We start from the raw sequence: 23,816 nt of genomic DNA on the forward strand, positions 1-23,816 counted from the left end.
GAGTTTAATGCTGATAAGTGTGAGATGCTACATCTTGGCAGGACAAATCAAAATAGGACGTACATGGTAAATGGTAGCGAATTGAGGAATGCAGTTGAACAGAGGGATCGAGGAATAACTTTGCATAGTTCCCTGAAGGTGGAATCTCATGTAGATAGGGTGGTAAATAAAGCTTTTGGTGTGCTGGCTTTTATAAATCTGAGCATTGATTATAGAAGTTGGGATGTAATGTTAAAGTAGTACAAGGCATTAGTGAGGCCATTTCTGGAGTTTGGTGTCCAATTTTGGTTGCCAAATTATAGGAAGGATGTCAACAAAATAAAGAGAGTACAGAGGAGATTTACTAGAATGTTGCCTGGGTTTCAGCAACTAAGTTACAGAGAAAGGTTGAACAAGTTAGGTCTTTATTCTTTGGAGCGCAGAAGGTTAAAGGGGAACTTGATAGAGGTCTTTAAAATGATGAGAGGGATAGACAGAGTTGACGTGGATAAGTTTTTTCCATTGAGAGTAGGGAAGCTTCAAACAAGGGGACATGATGTGAGAATTAAGAGACAGAAGTTTAGGGGTAACATGAGGGGGAACTTCTTTACTCAGAGAGTGGTAGCTGTGTGGAATGAGCTTCCAGTGGAAGTGGTGGAGGCAGGTTCGATTTTATAATTTAAAAATAAATTGGATAGGTATATGGATGGGAAAGGAATGGAGGGTTATGGTCTGAGTGCAGGTAGATGGGACATGGGGAGAATAAGTGTTCGGCACGGACTAGAAGGGCCGAATGGCCTGTTTCCGCGCTGTAATTATTATATGGCTAATGGGCTTGGTAAATGTAAAAATTGTCCCTAGTGTGTGTGGGATAGTGTTAGTGTGCGGGGATCGCTGGTCGGCGCGGACCCGGTGGGCCGAAGGGCCTGTTTCCACGCTGTATCTCTAAACTAAGCTGAACTAAACAACACAGATTACAATCAAGCCGTCCACAATGTACAGATACAGGATAAAACGAATAACATTTTTTAGTGCAAGATAAAGTCTAGTTAAGTGCAATTAAAGATGGACCCAGGTCTCTAAAGAAGTAGATGGGAGGTCAGGACCGCTCTCTAGTTGGTGAGAGGACGGTTCAGTTGCCTGATAACAGCCGGGAAGAAACTGTCCCTGAATCTGGAGGTGTGCGTTTTCACACTTCTGTACCTCTTGCCTGAGGGGAGAGGGGAGAAGAGGGAGTGACCGGGGGTGAGACTGGTCCTTGATGTTGCTGCTGTCCTTGCCGAGGCAGCGTGAGGTGTAGATGGAGTCGATGGAAGGGAGGTTGGTTCGTGTGTGTGATGGTCTGGGCTGCTGGCCTTGCCGAGGCAGCGTGACGTGTAGATGGAGTCGATGGAAGGGAGGTTGGTTCATGTGCGTGACGGTCTGGGCTGCCTCCACTATTCTGCAATTTCTTGCGATCGTGGAAAGAGCTGTTCCCAAAACCGTGCTGTGATGAATCCCGGATAAAATGCTTTCCACGGGGCATGCGTAGAAGTTGGGGAGAGTTGTTGGGGACATGCTGAAACTCCTAAGCCTTCTCAGGAAGTAGAGGCGTTGGTTTGCTTTCTTGGTCGTTGCTTCGATGTGGCTGATCTGGGACAAGTTGCTGGTGATATTAACTTGTAAGAGGACACTCGATGCCAGGGCAACTAGGACTCATGCAGCCTGGACAACTGGACAATGAACTCGGACTCATGCAACATGGACAACTGGACAATGAACTCGGACTCATGCAACATGGACAACTGGACAAATCGTCAGTGCGTTCCCTGAAGCAGATACGTTGAAGAAGGGGAGGAGCCCCCCCTTGAACGTCCAATCGCTGAAGGAGTGGAGGTGAGATCCAGTGCTGTCATCACAGAACAGGACCTTGCCCTCGCCGTAGTCAAGGTATACGCCGATCATCTGGATCTTCTCCTGGGTGGCTGGGTGGATGGAGATCCGCTTGGAATTGGCGTCGTTGACCCTGATCACCTTCTGGTGGCACCCGATGGACCAGACCCCTCCCTCGGGTCTCAGCGTGGTCCTGGCCCTCTTCTCCGCATCGTTGGAGGCAACTCCCAGGTCCCATTCAGAGTTGCTGCCCACCTCCACCACCCAGTAGCACCGGCCAGAGGTGATCACTTCCTCATCTCTGAGAGGTGGCTTCCCCATCACTGAGAGGACGGGCTCCGAAACCCCTCTGTCTACAGAAGTGATCGTCCGCCCCTTAACACAGCGCACTGTGACCAGGTCAGGTGATACCTGGAGCATCGGGTGGGCAGTGTTGGGGTCCAGGGTCACAGCAACTGAAAGAGTCAACAGAGGTGGCGTTCAGGTTAAGGACATAGAAACAGAGACAGTAGGTGCAGGAGGAGGCTGGGACTATCACAACATTTCCAAGTCATTAGACAGGTACATGGATAGGACATGTTTAGATGGATCTGGGCCAAACACGGGCAGGTACTACTCAGTGTATGTGGGGCATGTGAGCAGGTGGGACTAGTGTAGAGGGAGTGCAGCGTAGGTTCACCAGGTTAATTCCCGGGATGGCGGGACTGTCATATGCTGATAGAATGGAGCGGCTGGGCTTGTACACTCTGGAGTTTAAAAGAATGAGAGGCAATCTTATTGAAACATACAAGATTATTCAGGGTTTGGACATGCGAGAGGCAGGAAACATATTCCCGATATTGGGGGAGTCCAGAACCAGGGGCCACAGTTTAAGAATAAGGAGTAAGCCATTTAGAACGGAGACCAGGAAACACTTTTTCACCCAGAGAGTTGTGAGTCTGTGGAATTCTCTGCCTCAGAGGGTGGCGGAGGCCGGTTCTCTGGATACTTTCAAGAGAGAGCTAGATAGGGCTCTTAAAGATAGTGGAGTCATGGGATATGGGGAGAAGGCAGGAACGGGGTACTGATTGTGGATGATCAGCCGTGATCACACTGAATGGCGGTGCTGGTTTGAAGGGCTGAATGGCCTACTCCTGCACCTATTGTCTATTGACATGTGGGACAGTGTGGGCAGGTAGCACTTAGTGGATGTGGGGCATGTGGGTCAGTGTGGACAGGTGGGACTAGTGTAGAATGGACATGTGGGTCAGCATGGGCGTTGGACCGAAGGGCCTGTTTCTGTGCTGTCTGACTATGAAAGTCACTAAAACAGTTGAGCAGAAACTCGGTGAGCAGAAGATCTTACCAGCCGCGTTTCTGATTCTGTCCATGACTGAAAATGCAAGGAAGAAGGGTTCATGTTAATGAATTCAATGTGATTACAATCTGTAAACACCTGTAGGCAGGTATGCCGTGTCTTTGACCATGAGGTCTAACAGCACGAATCCTGAAACTTACCAGCTGTGGGGAGAATCCGAATCCTTCCTGAAACACAAGAGACTAATTATTAGAGGATTGTCACAAAAAGCTGGAGTAACTCAGCGGGTCAGACAGCATCTGTGGAGAACGTGGATAGATGACGTTTCACAGAGTGCTGGAGTAACTCAGCGGGTCAGGCAGCATCTGTGGAGAACATGGATAGGTGATGTTTCACAGAGTGCTGGAGTATCTCAGCGGGTCAGGCAGCATCTGTGGAGAACATGGATAGGTGACGTTTCACATAGTGCTGGAGTAACTCAGTGGGTCAGGCAGCATCTGTGGAGAACGTGGATAGGTGACGTTTCACAGAGTGCTGGAGTATCTCAGCGGGTCAGCCCTTGATGGTAAGTCCGCAGTGGGAGCGATCCCAGGCAAGGGATCCGCTCCGATGTTAAGTCCGCGCCCCGCGGTGGGGCTCACGACAGCCCGAGGAGGCTTCCAGTTCCAGCGACGGTAGGCCGCAGAGCTCGGAGAATGTGATCCGAACATTGATCACATCTCGGGGAAATAGAAAATGGTTGTGTAAAGTCAAAACATAATTCCCCCAAGTTTGTATAGTTTGGAATGTATTTGTAGTTTGGAGAGTTTAATAGCCTGATGGATGTATGGTCGATGCAGTGTTCAGGCTCCTGTACCTTCTTCCCGAGGTTAGCAGCGAGATGAGAGCGTGGCCAGGGTGGTGTGGGTCTCTGATGATGCCGGCTGCCTTTATGAGACAGCGCCTCCTGTAGATCCCTCAGATTCCCATTGAATCTTTCCCCCTTCACCTTGAAGCTATGTCCTCTGGTCCTCGATTCCCCAACTCTGGGCAAGAGACTCTGCGCGTCTACCTGATCTATTCCTCTCATGCTTTTATACACCTCTATAAGATCAATACACCTCTAGAAGATCAGATGCCCACACAGATTTTGTCGGGGGAGGGAAAGGGGAAAGAGAGATGACTGGAAATTTGAGCACACATTTCTGTCATCATCTCCCACCCCTCCCCAGTCACCCTGCTCCTTTCCCCTCTTCAACCCGCTCACCTCCCATCTCCAAGACCCCCATTTCCCTGTTATCCACCCCCCCCCCATCAAGCCCCACCCCCCACCCATCTCTCCCTCCCTCCGGCTTTACATTTCACTCCTCCTCTTCTCTCCTCATCTGACATCATTTTGTCTCATTTTCACCTCTAGTCATTGTCACTTATTCCACCTACTGATCACCCCCTCACCTGTATCCACCCATCACTTAAGATCGACACAAATTGCTGGAGTAACTCAGCGGTCGAGACCCTTCCTTCTCTCCACGGATGCTGTCTGTCCCGCTGAGTTACTCCAGCTTTTTGTGTCTATCTTCGGTTTAAACCAGCATCTGCAGTTCCTTCTTCCACCAATCATTTGACAGACATTTGACAGCTGGGCTGGGGCAGAGAGGGCCGAGCGGCCCCTCTCTCTGTCCCTGTCAGCAGCCGCAGCTGTCCCGCTGCCTTGCAGTCAGAGGGCCACATCCTTCACCGTGTCCCGGTCACGTCTCCACTACGGGTGCCGGCTCCAGGCTTGTGGGGAAACCTCACCGAATCAAACGGCCCGCTGGGCTGGGGCAGAGAGAGGGAAGCGTCGGTGCAGGCGAGGGGTGGGTGGGGAGTGGGAAGTGTAAGGGAGGAAGGAAGACGGGAAGCCGGAGCCCTGGGAAAGTGAGAGGGGAGAGGGGCGGAGAGAGGGGCGGGGGAAGCGGGGAGAGGGGACGGGGCGGAGCGGATGAGTCAGGGGTGGAGGAGAGGTGAGAGGGGCGGGAGAAGCGAGGAGTGGGGAGAGGAGCGGGAGAAGCGGGGAGAGGGGCGGGAGAAGCGGGGAGAGGGGCGGGAGAAGCGGGGAGAGGGGACGGGGCGGAGCGGATGAGTCAGGGGTGGAGGAGATGTGTCAGTGGGGGAAGGGGAGAGAGAGAGGGATAGGAGGTGAGAAAGAGAGGAGATGGCACAAAGCTGGGTGGCAGTGTGAACTGTGAGGAGGATGCTACGAGGATGAAGGGTGACTTGGACAGGTTGGGGGAGTGGACAGACACATGGCAGAAGCAGTTTTATGTCTTACTGGCCCCTCCCTCATGTGAGATTAGTTGGGAGCGGCCAGGACACTGAACACTCAACACTTGCAGCCAAATAACATTCAATCCCCGAGACGGCAGCGCGCGCAGTGGAAAACACTTTGAACCAGGAAGTGGAGGACTCAACAGAGAGGGGCGGACTTAACATGGCTGCGAAAGACAGGTTTGAGAGTTTAACCGAGGAGGCAGTTTGTCCCATCTGCCTGGATTTCTTCACCGATCCGGTGTCACTGGAGTGTGGGCACAACTTCTGCCGCTCCTGTATCACACAGAGTTGGGACAGGGAAGGGAGAAACTGCTGCCCGGAATGTAGAGAGGAATTTACAGACCGCACCCTCAGAGTTAGTTGGGCCTTGGTTAGACTGTCTGAGAAAGCTCGAACACTGAGCCTGAATCAGACAGAGAAGGAAAGTAAACTTCAGTGCGAGAAACATCAGGAAGAACTGAAGCTGTTTTGTGAAACGGACAAGAAGCTGATCTGTTTCGTTTGTGCAGCTGGGCGGGAACACAAGTCTCACAGCTTCATGCCGATAGATGAAGCTGTTGAAATCTACAAGGTAAAAGCAAACCGATTCTGATCACATCATTGTGTCATGTCGTGTTCATTTTCTGACATTTTTAATCTCTGATCTGAATCCCAACCCCAGGTTCAGGTGAAATCTATTTTCGAATCTCTCACAGAAAAGGAATCAGACATCCAGGAAAAGGAGCAGCAACAGAAACGGAGCATTTCTGGAGTTCAGGTTTGTATTGCCGATGTAATGTTCTTGTGTGGATTTCATCCCTGTGATGTGTGCAACAATTTGGCACCACTACATAGGAATGTTACAACATTTTGAAATTTAAAAAATCAAGCCTTTAATTTTATACCATCAGATAAAGCATAAAAAGAACTTTCATTTGACACCTAATTCACTTTCATAGCTTCAGTATTAAAAAAGGTTATGGTCATTTTCATACTCGGAAATTAGTATCTTGTTCCCTATTGCTTTTCCATTGATTTAACACAAAAGCTGTGATCGAGGACAGTCAGTTAACATAAAAGCCCATAACTTTCTTAAAAATTAAGATAACTGAATGAAATTTTCAGTTATTATAGATTGAAGTATTTTGAAACAAATGATACATCTTACTTGGATGGCCTGATATTAAAGTATATAATTAGTTAATTACCTAATTAAGTAGCTAAATACAAAATTAACCGTTGTGACGGAAATAGTAATAAACACCCAGACTGCCTTGAAAATTCAGAAATGTGATATTCTCAAGCTCAGAACTTTAATATTATTGTAACATTAAAACAAATAGTCAATACCCCCCCCCAATAATTCATATTCATCAGTATCATCAAATCAATTACATTCATCTAAATTCAATTACTAGATCTAAACATCTATCTATAAATAATTGTTTAAATAGCCAAAGTATCCAAATAACAAACTGATCCCATTCACACATGAATTCACAATATAACATGATTTTTAAATCTCACTTTGTCATGAAATTCTATGCCAAACGGAAGGAATTGAATCTTTAATTCCCATAAATTTTCCTATGTTGGATATAACACTGCAGCAGACGTTTTGCACAGACATTTGTTCCAAATCCAGAAACATCCACTCTCAAAATAATCAAAATCATTATTTTTTGCTCAATTGTGTCATAAGAACATCTACATTTTCTATATTTAGTGTTATTGTCTATCCACGATCAATATTTTCATACTAAATATCTCACTAAAACTTTACTGTGGAAGTTTTCAGTTATTTAGTATGAACATATTGATCATGGATAGATTATAACACTAAATATAGATGATTTAGACATGACTCTTATGACATGATTGTGAAAAAAAATAATGAATTTGATTATCTTGAGAGTAGCAGTTTCTGGATTGTGACCGATTGGCATGTGGTCGCTGCCGTGATTTAAGCCCCGATTGGCATGTGGTCGCTGCTGTGATTTAAGCCATGATTGGCAGGCAAGGCACGGCCAATATTGCATCGGGGCCTAAATGAAAATCAGATATTTCGCATCATCTGATTACAATGAAACCACACCAAAAAGCAAGTTAAGATGGGAAATAGACGACATACCTTTTGTTTTGTACCGCACTTGCGATCCGTGATGTTGAAGGTGTTGAAGGCGAAGTCACATTAATTTCAATCCAATGATGCATTCGCCAAGCAACCTTTTTTTAAATAAAGGGAGCGGGATTGTAGATCGATATTTCTTCATCAGCTTGAAGACCAAGCAAATTCCTCTCCGATAACCAAAAAAAACTGGATTATCATCTCGCCCCCCCCCCCCCCACCCCCCCCCCCCCCCCCCCCAAACAGCCTCCGGAATCGCACGCCCAGGCAGTGGGCAGATCTACTGCGCCACTGATGGTAGGGTTTTGTAACAACACTACACTATTGAGCTCAGTGGTCGAGGATCAGAACACTTGGGAGAGGTTGAGCAGCCAAGGACTTTACTCCCTGGAGCGCAGCAGTCTGAAGAATGATCTGTGGCAGGTGTATAATATCATGAAACGGAATGATATGTTGGATGGTCAGTCTCTTACCCTTAGTAGGGGGGTCGAGAATGTGAGTGTATAGGTTTTAGATGAGGGAAAAGATTTACAACGAACATGAAGGACAACTTTGGTAGTTCATGGAACGAGCTGCCAGATGAGGTAGTTGAGTCAGAAACCGTAACAACATTTAAAAGATATTCAAATAAAGTCGTGGAGAGAAAAGTTTTAGAACTATCTGGGCCAAATGCGAACAAGTGGAAATAGCGCAGATGGGGCATCTTGGTGGGTATCTAACACCCCTTGCTGTATGACTCTATGAAGTCTGTCATTCTAAGTGGTGCTGCTGTCTGCTAGTTCTGGGGACCTTGTTCTGTCCACTGAGGGTTAATGGACACATGAAATGGAATAGGTTGCAGAGAATTGTACCGGGGAAATGGGAATGATGTGAGTGTACGTTACATTCACCAAATATTTCAGAAATATGAAGACGAGCCCTTGAATTGCCACGGTGATGAAAGGAGTGGATTATATACAAGTAAATTGAATTAATGTAGATACGTACAGAGCCCAGAATGGACATGTTGGGCCGAATGGCATATTTCTACACTCCAGAACTCGACATTGATTAGCCAAATGTCACCTTCCATGTCATGAGGAAACACAGCAGAGTGACATAATATATTGATTCTCATCTTTCATCTGACAGGAAAAGTCACACAACCTTCAGTCACATGTCACATCCCAGTTTGCTGAACTGCACCAGATTCTCACTGAGAAAGAGCAGCGCTTACTCGGAGATATCCGGGAAGAAACGGCGAAGATTGTAAAAACAATGGAGAAAAATCTTCAAGAAATTCAAGAGAATTTAAATTCAATTCAGGAGGAACTCTCAAAGTTACAGGAACAGATAGACCACAAGGAAGGCGTGATGTTTCTGAAGGTGAGGGGTTACACTACAGTTTGGAGAAGTGAACGTGCACAGTCACAAAGTGGTGGGTTAAATTTCGGAAATAAATGCATAATTTACCAGTAATTCAGAACGGTGTCAAAGTTCCATCTGTTCCATCTACTCACATATCCAACAACAATTCCCCAAATTCCAGGAATCCTCATGTATTTGTCCCACTTCAACTTAAATTTATCTGCAATATTGTCTACAGGCTGTCTGCTGAGTTCCACGTTCTCTTTCCTGCAGCATTTGTGGAATTTATTAAAGGCCATCATACATTTCAGGTTTTAATTTTCTTCTCCCCAGAGGTAGTGATAATATTTCCAACCCCCACCCATTCAAATCCGCCGCTGATCCTAAAATATTCCATCCTATAATCTCTGACATCTTCTCCAGATAACACCCCACGACCTGCCCGGTCTTACTCATAAGTTGCATACTCGCAGTTATTTTCATCGACATTCCTAATGCTTACCCCGTTTTTGATGTCTCTACGACAATATCCACTTTCTGTCTGTTTGACAGCGGCAAAGAGTTGGGAAATGGGAATTATCAGAGGGTTTTTCTGTAGCAATTTGGTGAAATGCCCGCCGTCGGGATCATGACGATCCATCTCAGTCTATTGAGATTTGTGTTTTATTTATTTCAGGAGGAAGCTGGTCGCAAGAGCAGGTAGGACATGTTTTTGACTGAAACAATGTTTGTTTTTATAGTACAGCTCAAAAAAACAGCTCATGCTCAGTTACTAACCAGCTGTTAAATATTTGCAGGGTTAGTGATGAAACCAAAACAATGTTGGTGGTAGATGGCGCGTTGCCCATTGAAAAGTTTGATCGCACCTTTTTCTACAACATGGCATTGAGAGAAACATCTGATATCATCAACCGAGGTAAAACTAATATCTTTTCCATTGTTCTTTTTAAGACATCTTTCTGCAATACTCTTCACCTCTGCCTATCCTCAGCTCCACGTCCCCGTCCCTGTCCCTTTTCATCTGTGCATTAATTGCCTCATACTGTGTTTTGTATTGAATTCTGGCTTTACTTTGTGTACTAGTCATGTCTCTACTATTTATTGCATTCCCCTTACATGTTTTTCCTCTACATGCTCAATTTTTGTAAGGTGTCCTTGAGACTCTTGAAAGGCGCCCATAAATAAAATTTATTATTATTATTATTATTATATGTGATTAATGTTAAAGACTAACTCGCTATAATTTAGAAGATTGAGGCGGGATCTTATAGAAACATAAAATTCTTAAGGGGTTGGACAGGCTAGATGCAGGAAGATTGTTCCCGATGTTGGGGAAGTCCAGAACAAGGGGTCACAGTTTAAGGATAATGGGGGAATCTTTTAGGACCGAGATGAGGAAAACATTTTTCACACAGAGAGTGGTGAATCTCTGGAATTCTATGCCACAGAAGGTAGTTGAGGCCAGTTCATTGGCTATATTTAAGAGGGAGTTCGATGTGGCCCTTGTGGCTAAAGGGATCAGGGAGTATGGAGAGAAGGCAGGTACAGGATAAAGAGTTGGATGATCAGCCATGATCATATTGAATGGCAGTGCAGGCTCGAAAGGCCGAATGGCCTATTCCTGCACCTATTTTCTATGTTTTTAATGGACTCTGGGGGAAGCACCACAGAGACAGAGCGAAGTTTGTTTGCACTTGAACAAATCCTTGTTCCTGGGTGGGAGACTAAAATGCTGGAGAAACTCAGCCAGTGAGGATGAAGAAGGGTCTCAACCCGAAACGTTGCCTATTCCTTCGCTCCATAGATGCTGCCTCACCCGCTGAGTTTCTCCAGCATTTTTGTCTACCTTCGATTTTCAGCATCTGCAGTTCCTTCTTAAACACTTGTTCCTGGGTGAATGAGTTTGCTGTGCTGGGTGAAATTGCGTAGACTAGGCCTGTGTACTCGAGAGTTCAGGTGTATTAGAGGATATCTCAGTGAAACACAAAGTCCTTACAGGGCTCCATGGGCTGGATGCAGGGAGGTTGTTTCCCCTGCACTGGTGGCTGTGGATAATCAGTCATTCAGTGCTCTTGGAGCCAGAGAGCCATGGTTGTACATTATACAGTCAGGCCCTTCGGCCCATCACATGCTTGTCCACCTTTTTTCCCAGCCGCACAAATCCCATTTGCCCACATTAGAACCGTATTATTCCACACGTCGTTTGCTAATGCCTCTTAGAAGTAATGATTCCATTCCACTCCTATTCCGTGTAATCACCGCAACTCCGCCCCATATCACCACATCATCTTTAACCACCTCTAATCACCACTCGCTTCCGTCTCCTAATCTTCCAATCTGTCCCGCCCTCGTCGTCTACTGGCAGGATATTTGAATACCCGCCATATTTCTCCATCCCCACTCGCAATCTCTCGTTCATCCTCACTTTCTGCATTCGTTTTCCCCGTCCGCACACACCGCCCCCTCCCGTTCCCGATAACCCGTGGAATTCCCCCTCTCCTGCCCGGTTGACAAACTCCCGGAAAGATGTCTGTTGTCCATCTGATGTTGTTGTGGATTAATCCTCGGACAAGGTTTCAGTTGTCCGCCCGCCTGTGCCCGAGTCTCCCCCCGACCCCCGGGGACTCTCTGATTCTCTGCTTCTCCCCCCAGTCTCGGTCACCCTGGATGTGGAAACAGCGCATGCGGAGCTCGAGGTGTCTGAGGATCGGAAGAGGGTGAGATGGACCGGGATCGACAGGTGTCTCCCTGACACCGGGAAGAGGTTTACAGTCTGGGAGTGTGTGCTGGGATCGGAGGGATTCACATCAGGGAGACATTACTGGGAGGTGGAGGTGGCGGGTGGTCGGGACTGGAGTCTGGGAGTCGCCGCAGAGTCTGTGGAGAGGAACGGAGATGACGACCTGACCCCGGAGTTTGGAGTCTGGAGCATCGGGCGGTGGGGGGGTGACGCGTTTGATGCAGATACAGACCCTCCATCCCGTCTCCCCGCCCGTCCCATCCCCGGGAGGGTGGGAGTTTATCTCAGTTACGAGTCCGGGACAGTTTCATTTTACCACGCGGACACCAAGTCCCATCTCCACACCTTCACTGGGAATAAATTCACGGAGAAACTTTATCCTTTCTTTGGGCCTTGGGATGAAGACCAGTGGCTGAGAATCTGCTCCAGTTCCGCTCCGGGTGTGTAAAAGGGTCGGGTCCCGGGACCGGCGTCAGGAGCGGGGCTCAGGGGCTGTGGGGCAGAAACCCGGTAGACAACAGGTCGGCGCTGAACGAACGGCTCCCATTTAATCCCCAAATTCCGCGTCGTGAAAACCCCAGTGAGCGCGGAAATAAAACCAGAGGGAATGTACAGTAAATGTGGGAAGAGTGAAATAAACAGCAACTGAAATCAGAGTCTGTCTCTCGATCCGTTCATTTTAACGCGTTAACCGCGTCCGGCAACGGAACAGAAATTACTTTTGTGAAAATATAAAGCTTGAAACAATCTCCCTTCCCGCGGGTTCAGCAGCAGCCGCGGGCGGCGGGTCCTGAGCTCCGGGCTCCCCGGGTCCTAAAGTCCGGCGACTTCGTGTTTTGGACCCTAATGATTGCCGAATCTAGCCCCTTCCCACCCCACCGGGTACCCTCGCCCTCTCCCGCCCCCACCTCTCCCTCCCCCCCTCCCTCTTCCCCCCCTCCTCTTCCCCCCCCCAATCCAGGACGCTCGCCCCTCTCCTCCCCCCCCCCCCCCTCCGACGCAGGGCGGCGATGGCCTGGCCCGGGAGGACAAAAAGGGAAATTTACTCGTGGAGCTGTTGGATCCCTGAGGGGAAAAACGCCAGTCAAGTAAAGACGGGAGGGGTCGGGGAAAGTGGGGGCTCTGTTTTATCCGCTACCACAGTACCCGCTAAATAGCCCGGCTGCATGGAACGTGTTAAGATAAATTCTCGCGGCGGGCCATAGTTTGGTGACCACTGGTTCAGTCCAAAGAGCTAGATCTAACTCTCCTTCAGAACCTTCTGAATTTGTAGTCGGCAGGGCAGTACTCTGCATATCGCCAACTTGGATGTGTTGTGCATACTAACGTGCTATTAGTGCCCCCTTAAAACTGTCTAGTGAAGTTGATTTGACTATATTGTTGTTTAGTTTATTCCATTCCCTTAAGGTTCTTACAAAGAATGAGTTTTTATAAATATCTGTCCTGGCGAATGGGGTTTCTATTTACAGATCATTTATTTTTCTTGTTCCCCTTTATGTTGAGTATGTTATGTATCTATCTGCAGTTATTCCCACCATCCCCTGTTGAATCTTGTACAACATGGCTAGTCTGTTCCTTGCCCTTCTTGTTTCCAGCGTTTCCTGCTCCAGGTCAGACAGCACCTGGTGACACTGCTACCTCTATTGTAGTTTCCAATGCAAGAGCGTGCTGCTTTCCTCTGTACCCCTTCTAGTTTGTTGATATGACCAGTTTTGTGTGGGTCCCACCAGGTGTGTGAAGCATATTCCAGTAACGGTCTAACCAATGTTGTAGATGCTGTGGTTTTCACTTCCTTTGGGCAGAACCAGAGGTTTTGTTTAAGGAATCCTAGTGTCCGGTTGGCTTTAGTGGCCGTGTTGTCCATGTGTTCCCCCCACGAAAGCTTGCCATCAAGTTGAACTCCAAGGTACGGTTGTGAACTTGTACAATGAAGTATTTGTCGACTGAAGATGTAGTCTCAAGTAAGTGGTTTCTTCTTGTTTGAAATGACCATAATTGAGCATTTGGTTGGATTGAAGCTCATCTTCCATGTGTGTTGCCATAATTCCAAGGACTTAAGGTCTTCATGTAAGGAGTTGATATCCTCTACATCAGTGACAGGTGTATATACAAGACAATCATCTGTGAAGAGTCTTGTTTTACAATGTATATGTTCAGGTAGATCATTAATGTACATCAGGAACAACAGTGGCCCGCGGACCGTGCCTTGCGGTAGTCCTGACAGTACTTGTTCTTCTAAAGAAATGTTTCCTTCACAGGCCCCCCTCTGCGTCCGGTTTGTGGGAAATTCCCTAATCCTGTTATGTAGACTATTTCTGATGCCATAGTAATCCAGTTTTGCTGGGAGGTTTTCATGAGGAACTATATCGAACTCTTTCGAAAAATCCAGGATTGCCAAATGTATAGATTTCCCCTTATCTAATGCTCTTGTGATGACATCAATAGTGACAATAGGTTGTGTTTCTGTTGAACCTTTTGCTCTGAAGCCATATTGTGAGTCCACCAATATCCCATTCTTTTTTAAATGGTCCATGATGTGAGAGTGTATGATGTGTTCCATGACCTTACATGTAACACTGGTCAGTGAAACTGGTCTGTAATTCTCAGGCGCAGCCTTATTGCCCTTAAATATTGCACAGGTGTTTGCTTCCTTCCACTGTTGTGGTAGTGTCCCACAATCTATTGAGGACTGGAATAAATCAGTGAGTATGGGAGCTATTTTTGATGCGAACGTCTTTAGAAACCAACTGATCTGGGCCCGCTGCTTTGTTTGGCATTAGGTTCTGTAGTTGTGTTAGTACTCCTGCTTCATGGATCACTAGTTCAGGGATATCCTCTATGTTACTGGTTCCCATCGATGGAATGTATGATGTGTTTTCCCTCGTAAATACACTGGTGAATTGAGCATGAAGTGCTTCGGCCTTCCCTTTCCCGTCACTTACAACTGTGTTGTTCACCATGAGGTCTGCAACTCCCTTCTCTCCGTTACCCAAACGTTTCATATAAGACCAAATTGCTTGACGTTTTCTTTCATTGCTGTGGTAAGGTTGTTTGACACAAAGTCTTGTTCAGCTTTATTCAGAGCTTTCCTTAATTCCCTCCGGCAATTCACAAAGGAATCCCAATCTTCTCTGTCTTGTGTCCTCTTTGCTTCATAGTTTGTATGCCCTGTTTCTTACATCTGAGTCTGTGGTGATTGTCTGGTGAACCAGGGGAGGGTATTTGGTTTGGCTGCTGGTTTTTTGGAATATGTCTCTCCATTATCTGCCTTATTTCGGTTTCAACCGTGTCCCACTTCTCCTGAATAGAAGCATTCCCCATTGGGAGATAATGGTCCCGTAAAGCATCCAGGTCTGCATTGATCAGTTGTTTAAGAAGGAACTGCAGATGCCGAAAAATCAAAGGTAGACAAAAATGCTGGAGAAACTCAGCGGGTGAGGCTGCATCTATGGAGCGAAGGAAATAGGCAACGTTTCGAGCTGAAACCTGTCCTCCTTCGCTCCATAGATGCTGCCTCACCCACTGAGTATCTCCAGCATTTTTGTGTACCTTTGATCAGTTCCTCGTTTGCTTTCCTTCTAGGTTGTCGTTTCCACTACATGGGGGGCACCGTAATATTTTCTGTGTTCAGGGCCGAGAGGCCTTAAGCCGGCCCTGGCAGTTCATTCATCTCCCCCCCCCCCACCCCCCCCCCCCCCCCCCCCCCCCCCGGGGAATAAAGCGAAGCGGGGACGCAGCGCTGTTGGCGCTAGCAACGTGGTGCGGACCCAATAGGGCGGACCGTGTACAGGAAACTACAGGGCGGACCGTGTAGGGAGAACCAAGAGCGATGGGGGCAGCGTATCTCCCCCAGGTCCGCACTCGATCTCCACTCTGCCGGGTCCGCGTTTGAGCTCCACTCTGCCGGGTCCGCGCTAGGGAGGAAAGGACAGCGATCTTCTTCACCCAGAGAGTTGTGAATCTGTGCAATTCTCTGCCACAGAAGGCAGTGGAGGCCAATTCACTGGATGCTTTCAAGAAAGAGTTAGATAGAGTTAAAGATAGCGGAGTCAGGGGAAATGGGGAGAAGGCAGGAATGGGGTACTGATTGGGGATGATCAGCCATGATCACATTGAATTACGGTGCTGGTTCGAAGGGCCGAATGGCCTCCTCCTGCAGCTATGTTTCTATGTCTCCTTGCCAGTCCACCTTTGTTCCCCGTCGTTTTATTTTATATTATACAATTACTTTTATTCAAAAAATAAAATTAAACATACAGAGTATTAACACAAACAAAGTCTGCCTATGTACAAACAAATGATCAACTAATTAATATAACGCCAACTTTATCAACAATACACTCAACCTCCCGCGGTGACCAGCGTTCACGTACGGTCTCCAGAGTCCCCGTGGACACCGCGTGTGTGTTCTCTCTCCAGGGACACGCAGGCACGGACGTAGGCCCAGACAAGGGGCAGGCAGCCGACCCCGGTGTGGCCAAAGACTGCCCGCTGCCTGGACCCGCGAATGACCATCTTGACCAGGCCCAGGAGCAGACGGACAGAGATATCCACCCCCCTCCCGCGACCCTCCCCCCTCTGTACCGAATGCCAAATATCAGGAGTATGGGGCTAAAATGTAGCCAATACTTAGCAGCCCCTTCAGATAGTCGAACAGGGGCTGCAACCTCTCACACTGCACGTAGACGTGGAACACGGTCTCTTGCTAGCCGCAGAAGTGGGAGCCTCCCACAGCCGACCTCGAGGGTGCGGTGGGCCAGACCCCCGTTCCCTCACCTCCTCTCCTGGTCCCCCTCCTGTTTTTGTTCAGTTTACAAATTGAACACGAACGCAGTTGTCGGAATCTCATTGGCACTTTTATTGTCACAGGTGTGAAATGCTACACATTGAAATTATATTTTTGATTACAAACAGTCCAGTAGAGTATTACCGTACCCCAGGTCAGCAAGTGTACATAAACAGTCTACTGATCCTGTAAACAAGAGGGGCCATTGTACAAAATCCACCCTCTAGTCATAGAGTGATAGATACAGTGTGGAAACAGGCCCTTCGGCCCAACTTGCCCACACCGGCCAACAATGTCCCATCTACACTAGTCCCACCTGCCTGCATTTGGTCCATATCCCTCTAAACCTGTCCTAGCCACGTACCTGTCCAACAGTTTCCTAAACGTTGCAATAGTATCGGCCTCATCTACCTCCTCTGGCAACTCGTTCCATACACCCACCACCCTTTGCATGAAGACGTTACCTGCTCCGATTCCTATTAAATCTTTCCCCCCTAACCTTATTAGACAATAGACAATATGTGCAGGAGGAGGCCATTCGGCCCTTGCAGCCAGCATCGCCATTCACTGTGATCATGGCTGATCATCCTCAATCAGTACCCCGTTCCTCCCTTCTCCCCATATCCCCTGACTCCAGTATATTTAAGAGCCCTATCTAGCTCTCTCTTGATTCCACAGATACACAACTCTCAATGTGAAAAAAGGGTTTCCTCATCTCTGTTCTAAATGGCCTATCCCTTATTCTTAAACCGTGGCCCCCTGGCTTCTGGACTCCCCCAACATCGGGAACATGTTTCCTGCCTCTAGCAGGTCCAAACCCTTAATAATCTCATATGTTTCAATAAGAATCCCTCTCATCCTTCTAAACTCCAGAGTGTACAAGCCCAGCCACTCCGTTCTCTCAGCATATGACAGTCCCGCCATCCTGGGAATTAACCGTGTAAACCTACGCTGCACTCCCTCAATAGCAAGAATGTCCTTCGTCAAATTTGGAGACCAGAACTGCATACAATACTTCAGGTGTGGTCTCACTAGGGCCCTGTACAACTGCAGGAGGACCTCTTTGCTCCTGTCCTCAACTCCTCTTGTTGTGAAGGCCAACATGCCATTCGATTTCTTCACTACCTGCTGTACCTGCATGCTTACTTTCAGAGGCTAGTCTTATGAGCCGAGCCTGTCCAGGATTTTTGCATTCCTAACTGGTGCCCAGGATTCATTGATCCCACCCAGTCTCTTCCCACCCAGATCTTCCGTTTCCTCCCACTCCAAAGACGTGCAGGTTTGTAGGTTAATTAGGAACAGTCAACATGGATTTGTGCCTGGAATGTCATGTTTGACTAATCTTCTTGAATTTTTTGAAGCGGTTACTCGGGAAATTGATGAGGGTAAAGCGGTGGATGTTGTCTATATAGACTTCAGTAAGGCCTTTAACAAGGTTCCACATGGAAGGTTGGTTAAGAAGGTTCAATTGTTGGGTATTAATGGTGGAGTAGCAAGATGGATTCAACAGTGGCTGAATGGGAGATGCCAGAGAGTAATGGTGGATAACTGTTTGTCAGGTTGGGGCCGGTGACTAGTGGAGTGCCACAGGGATCTGTGTTGGGTCCACTGTTTGTCATATCCATCAATGATCTGGATGATGGTGTGGTAAATTGGATTAGTAAGTATGCAGATGATACTAAGATAGGTGGTGTTGTGGATAATTAAGTAGATTTCCAAAGTCTACAGAGAGATTTAGGCCATTTGGAAGAGTGGGCTGAAAGATGGCAGATGGAGTATAATGTTGATAAGTGTGAGGTGCTACATCTTGGCAGGCCAAATCAAAATAGGACGTACATGGTAAATGGTACCGAATTGAGGAATGCAGTTGAACAGAGGGATCGAGGAATAACTGTGCATAGTTCCCTGAAGGTGGAATCGCATGTAAATAGGGTGGTAAAGAAAGCTTCTGGTGTGCTGGCCTTTATAAATCAGAGCATTAAGTATGGAAGTTGGGATGTAATGTTTGTTACGTCAGAATCACGGCCTACGTGAGTCGTACCGATGTACCGTAAATCCTAGTTATCCACTTGACTCCGTGGTTAAGTTAAACAAACACTGCTTTATTTTCAAACATGTCCAAAACTTACATACACGGTCAGGGATGTTCAATCACGGTAAAACAAAGTCCAACACTCTTACTCTGACCGTGGCACCATTTTGTTAAAATTGTACAAGGCATTAGTGAGGCCAATTCTGGAGTATGGTGTACAATTTTGGTCGCCAAATTATAGGCAAGACGTCAACAAAATAGAGAGAGTACAGAGGCGATTTACTAGAATGTTGCCTGGGTTTCAGCACCTAAGTTATAGAGAAAGGTTGAACAAGATAGGTCTTTATTCTTTGGAGCGCAGAAGGTTAAGGGGGGACTTGATAGAGGTCTTTAAAATGATGAGAGGGATAAACAGAGTTGATGTGGATAAGTTTTTCCATTGAGAGTAGGGAAGTTTCAAACAAGAGGACATGATTTGAGAATTAAGGGACAGAAGTTTAGGGGTAACATGAGGGGGAACTTCTTTACTCAGAGAGTGGTAGCTGTGTGGAATGAGCTTCCAGTGGGAGTGGTGGAGGCAGGTTCGATTTTATCATTTAAAAATAAATTGGATAGTTATATGGACGGGAAAGGAATGGAGGGTTATGGTCTGAGCGCAGGTAGATGGGACTAGGTGAGAATAAGTGTTCGGCACGGACTAGAAGGGCCGAATGGCCTGTTTCCGTGCTGTAATTGTTAGATGGTTAATTGGCTTGGTAAATGTAAAAATTGTCCCTAGTGTGTGTGGGATAGTGTTAGTGTGCGGGGATCGCTGGTCGGCGCGGACCCGGTGGGCCGAAGGGCCTGTTTCCACGCTGTATCTCTAAACTAAGCTGAACTAAACAACACAGATTACAATCAAGCCGTCCACAATGTACAGATACAGGATAAAAGGAATAACATTTTTTAGTGCAAGATAAAGTCTAGTTAAGTGCAATTAAAGATGGACCCAGGTCTCTAAAGAAGTAGATGGGAGGTCAGGACCGCTCTCTAGTTGGTGAGAGGACGGTTCAGGTGTCTGATAACAGCCGGGAAGAAACTGTCCCTGAATCTGGAGGTGTGCGTTTCCACACTTCTGTACCTCTTGCCTGATGGGAGAGGGGAGAAGAGGGAGTGACCGGGGGTGAGACTGGTCCTTGATGATGCTGCTGGCCTTGCCGAGGCAGCGTGAGGTGTAGATGGAGTCGATGGAAGGGAGGTTGGTTCGTGTGCGTGACGGTCTGGGCTGCCTCCACAACTCAGCAATTTCTTGCGATCGTGGACAGAGCTGTTCCCAAAACCGTGCTGTGATGAATCCCGGGTAAAATGCTTTCCACGGGTCATGCGTAGAAGTTGGGGAGTGTTGTTGGGGACATGCTGAACCTCCTAAGCCTTCTCGGGAAGTAGGGAGGGTAGACATAAATGCTGGAGAAACTCAGCGGGTGAGGCAGCATCTATGGAGCGAAGGAAATATGCAACGTTTCGGGTCAAAACCCTTCTTCAGGAAGTAGAGGCGTTGGTTTGCTTTCTTGGTCGTTGCTTCGATGTAGCTGGTCTGGGACAAGTTGCTGGTGATATTAACTTGTAAGAGGACCCTCTTTGCCAGGGCAACTAGGACTCATGCAACATGGACAACTGGACAATGAACTCGGACTCATGCCACATGGACAACTGGACAATGAACTCGGATTCATGCAACATGGACAACTGGACAAATCGTCAGTGCGTTCCCTGAAGCAGATACGTTGAAGAAGGGGAGGAGCCCACCCTTGAACGTCCAATCGCTGAAGGAGTGGAGGTGAGAGCCAGTGCTGTCATCACAGAACAGGACCTTGCCCTCGTCATAGTCAACATATACGCCGATCATCTGGATCTTCTCCTGGGTGGCTGGGTGGATGGAGATCCGCTTGGAATTGGCGTCGTTGACCCTGAACACCTTCTGGTGGCACCTGATGGACCAGACCCCTCCCTCGGGTCTCAGCGTGGTCCTGGACCTCTTCTCTGCATCGTTGGAGGCAACTCCCAGGTCCCATTCAGAGTTGCTTCCCACCTCCACCACCCAGTAGCACCGGCCAGAGGTGATCCCTTCCTCATCTCTGAGAGGTGGCTTCCCCATCACTGAGAGGACGGGCTCCGAAACCGCTCTGTCTACAAAAGTGATCGCCCGCCCCTTAACACAGCGCACCGTGACCAGGTCAGGTGATACCTGGAGCATCGGGTGGGCAGTGTTGGGGTCCAGGGTCACAGCAACTGAAAGAGTCAACAGAGGTGGCGTTCAGGTTAAGGACATAGAAACAGTGACAGTAGGTGCAGGAGGAGGCTGGGACTATCACAACATTTCCAAGTCATTAGACAGGTACATGATTAGGACAAGTTTAGATGGATCTGGGCCAAACACGGGCAGGTACTACTCAGTGTATGTGGGGCATGTGGGCAGGTGGGACTAGTGTAGAGGGAGTGCAGCGTAGGTTCACCAGGTTAATTCCCGTGATGGCGGGACTGTCATATGCTGATAGAATCGAGCGGCTGGGCTTGTACACTCTGGAGTTTAAAAGGATGAGAGGCAATCTTATTGAAACATACCAGATTATTCAGGGTTTGGACATGCGAGAGGCAGGAAACATATTCCCGATGTTGGGGGAGTCCAGAACCAGGGGCCACAGTTTAAGAATAAGGAGTAAGCCATTTAGAACGGAGACTAGGAAACAATTTTTCACCCAGAGAGTTGTGAGTCTGTGGAATTCTCTGCCTCAGAGGGTGGTGGTGGCCGGTTCTCTGGATACTTTCAACAGAGAGCTAGATAGGGCTCTTAAAGATAGTGGAGTCATGGGATATGGGGAGAAGGCAGCAACGGGGTACTAATTGTGGATGATCAGCCGTGATCACATTGAATGGCGGTGCTGGTTTGAAGGTCTGAATGGCCTACTCCTGCACCTATTGTCTATTGACATGTGGGACAGTGTGGGCAGGTAGTACTTAGTGGAGGTGGGGCATGTGGATCAGTGTGGGCAGGTGGGACTAGCGTAGAATGGACATGTGGGTCAGCATGGGCAAGTTGGACCGAAGGGCCTGTTTCTGTGCAGTCTGAGTCTATAAAAGTCACTAAAACAGTTGAGCAGAAACTCGGTGAGCAGAAGATCTTACCAGCCGCGTTTCTGATTCTGTCCATGCCTGAAAATGCAAGGAAGAAGGGTTCATGTTAATGAATTCAATGTGATTACAATCTGTAAACACCTGTAGGCAGGTATGCCGTGTCTTTGACCATGAGGTCTAACAGCACGAATCCTGAAATTTACCAGCTGTGGGGAGAATCCGAATCCTTCCTGAAACACAAGAGACCAATTATTAGAGGATTTACACAAAAAGCTGGGTCAGTCAGCATCTGTGGAGAACATGGATAGGTGATGTTTTACAGAGTGCTGGAGTAACTCAGCGGGTCAGGCAGCATCTGTGGAGAACATGGATAGGTGATGTTTTACAGAGTGCTGGAGTAACTCAGCGGGTCAGGCAGCATCTGTGGAAAACATGGATAGGTAATGTTTTACAAAGTGCTGGAGTAACTCAACGGGTCAGGCAGCATCTCTGGAGAGAAGGAATGGGTAAAGTTTCGGGTCGAGACCATTCTTCAGACCGGTTAGGGATAAGGGAAACGAGAGATATAGACGGTGATGTGGAGAGATAAAGAACAATGGATGAAAGATATGCAAAATGTGACGATGATAAAGGAAACAGGCCATTGTTAGCTGGTTGCTGGGTGATAACAAGAAGCTGATGCGACTTGGGTGGGGGAGGGGATGGAGAGAGAGGGAATGCCGGGTCTATCTGAAGTGAGAGAAATCAATGTTCATACCACTGGGCTGTAAACTACCCAAGTGAATTATGAGCTGGGTTAGAGGGTCACACACACACACTCGCGCCCACACACACACACACACACACACAGACACACACACACACACACACACACACACACACACACACACAGACACACACACACACACACACACGCACACACACACACACACACACAGACACACACACACACACACACACACACACAGACACACACACACACACACACACACACAGACACACACACACACACACAGACACACACACACACACAGACACACACACACACATACACACAGACACACACAGACACACACACACACACACACACGGGAGGAGAGAGGGAGAGGGACAGAGAGAGACAAACCATTGATCAGCATCTTACCCAGATCATCATGCAATGTATCTGTAGCAAAACATAGAGACAGAGGTTACTCAGCACCCCTCCCACCCCTCCCTTCCCTCTCTCCCCTCCCCTCCCTCCCCTCCCCCCCTCACCTCGCCCATCCCCCCCTCACCCCTCCCCCCCTCCCCCCTCCCCTCCAACCCGGGACCAGGGACGGGGTACGGACTCACGGAGCGGGAGAGCCGGCTGCGACAAGGCTCCCCGGCAGCTCGGTACGGTTGGACATCGAGCGGATACGGCGAGGCCAATCCTATCTCGACTGACCGAATGGTCACCTCCTGCACCTGTTGTCTATAAGTGTGAACCCTCAGCGAGGGGGGGGGGGGGGGGGTGGGGTGCTTCTCAGGAAACACAATGTTCCCGATGTTGGGGGAGTCCAGAGCCAGGGGCCACACAGTTTAAGAATAAGGGGTAAGTCATTTAGAACAGAGACGAGGCAACACTTATTCTCACAGAGAGTTGTGAGTCTGTGGAATTCTCTGCCTCAGAGGGCGGTGGAGGCCGGTTCTCTGGATGCTTTCAAGAGAGAGCTAGATAGGGCTCTTAAAGATAGCGGGGTCAGGGGATATGGGGAGAAGGCAGGAACGGGGTACTGATTGGGGATGATCACATTGAATGGCGGTGCTGGCTGGAAGGGCCCGAATGGCCTACTCCTGCGCCTATTGTCTATAACCTAGTAACCTGGGACGGAGAAATCATGGGGAGCCCTGGTTAGCATGGAGGAGTTGGGCCGAAGGGCCTGTTTCCGTGGAAGGGAAGGATCACGTCTCGAGAGCTTCAGGGATAAACTCTGCGCTCTCTTCACAACAGAAAACAGAGGCCCCTTTACCCCCAAATTCGTGGAATCATTCAGTGCCCCCCCTCCACCCCACACCCACTCCCCCACAAGCCTTACCCAGTTCCTTCTTCAGAGCCTCTGAAAAAGATAGAAAGTAAAATTAATCGTGGCGCAGCGGTAGAGTTGCTGCCTCACAGCGCCGGAGACCCGGGTTCGATCCCGACTACGGGCACTGCCTGTACGGAGTTTACACGCTCTCCCCGTGATCTGCGTTGGTTTTCTCCGAGATCTTTGGTTTCCTCCCACACTCCAA

General features: G+C 48.2%; 3 protein-coding genes across 5 annotated transcripts in view; 1 reads left to right on the top strand and 2 right to left on the bottom strand.

The window, feature by feature from the left end:
* Nucleotides 1–1,521: 1,521 nt before the first annotated feature.
* LOC116990092 (butyrophilin subfamily 1 member A1-like) overlaps nt 1,522–23,816 on the bottom strand; it is a 109,650-nt gene continuing 87,355 nt past the window's right edge. The window contains exons 5-11 of one of the 3 annotated variants that reach the window (XM_033047625.1): nt 23,621–23,641; nt 22,705–22,725; nt 21,764–21,790; nt 21,612–21,638; nt 20,077–20,717; nt 18,516–18,517; nt 1,671–1,763 (exon numbers count right to left, since the gene is read on the bottom strand). In XM_033047625.1, coding sequence (XP_032903516.1) covers nt 20,158–20,717; nt 21,612–21,638; nt 21,764–21,790; nt 22,705–22,725; nt 23,621–23,641 — 656 coding nt within the window. In that variant the 3' untranslated portion in view covers nt 1,671–1,763; nt 18,516–18,517; nt 20,077–20,157. Of the gene's footprint in view, nt 1,764–18,515; nt 18,518–20,076; nt 20,718–21,611; nt 21,639–21,763; nt 21,791–22,704; nt 22,726–23,620; nt 23,642–23,816 lie in introns of all 3 variants that reach the window. The other 2 variants (XM_033047626.1, XM_033047624.1) reach the window with 2 other exon arrangements.
* Nucleotides 1,721–3,392, bottom strand: LOC116990095 (butyrophilin subfamily 3 member A1-like). Its single transcript, XM_033047628.1, has 3 exons — nt 3,349–3,392; nt 3,197–3,223; nt 1,721–2,306 (listed from the first exon to the last, which is right to left on the bottom strand). Exons 2-3 carry the CDS (start codon nt 3,219–3,221, stop codon nt 1,747–1,749), a joined length of 585 nt encoding a protein of 194 aa, XP_032903519.1. The 5' UTR covers nt 3,222–3,223; nt 3,349–3,392; the 3' UTR covers nt 1,721–1,746.
* Nucleotides 5,450–13,369, top strand: LOC116989901 (nuclear factor 7, brain-like). Its single transcript, XM_033047457.1, has 6 exons — nt 5,450–6,008; nt 6,099–6,194; nt 8,676–8,909; nt 9,568–9,590; nt 9,689–9,870; nt 13,362–13,369. The coding sequence occupies exons 1-6, from the start codon at nt 5,598–5,600 to the stop codon at nt 13,367–13,369; spliced, it is 954 nt and encodes a 317-aa protein (XP_032903348.1). The 5' UTR covers nt 5,450–5,597.

This window comes from Amblyraja radiata, chromosome 30 (genome assembly GCF_010909765.2).
Source record: "Amblyraja radiata isolate CabotCenter1 chromosome 30, sAmbRad1.1.pri, whole genome shotgun sequence".
Lineage (NCBI taxonomy): Eukaryota > Metazoa > Chordata > Chondrichthyes > Rajiformes > Rajidae > Amblyraja > Amblyraja radiata.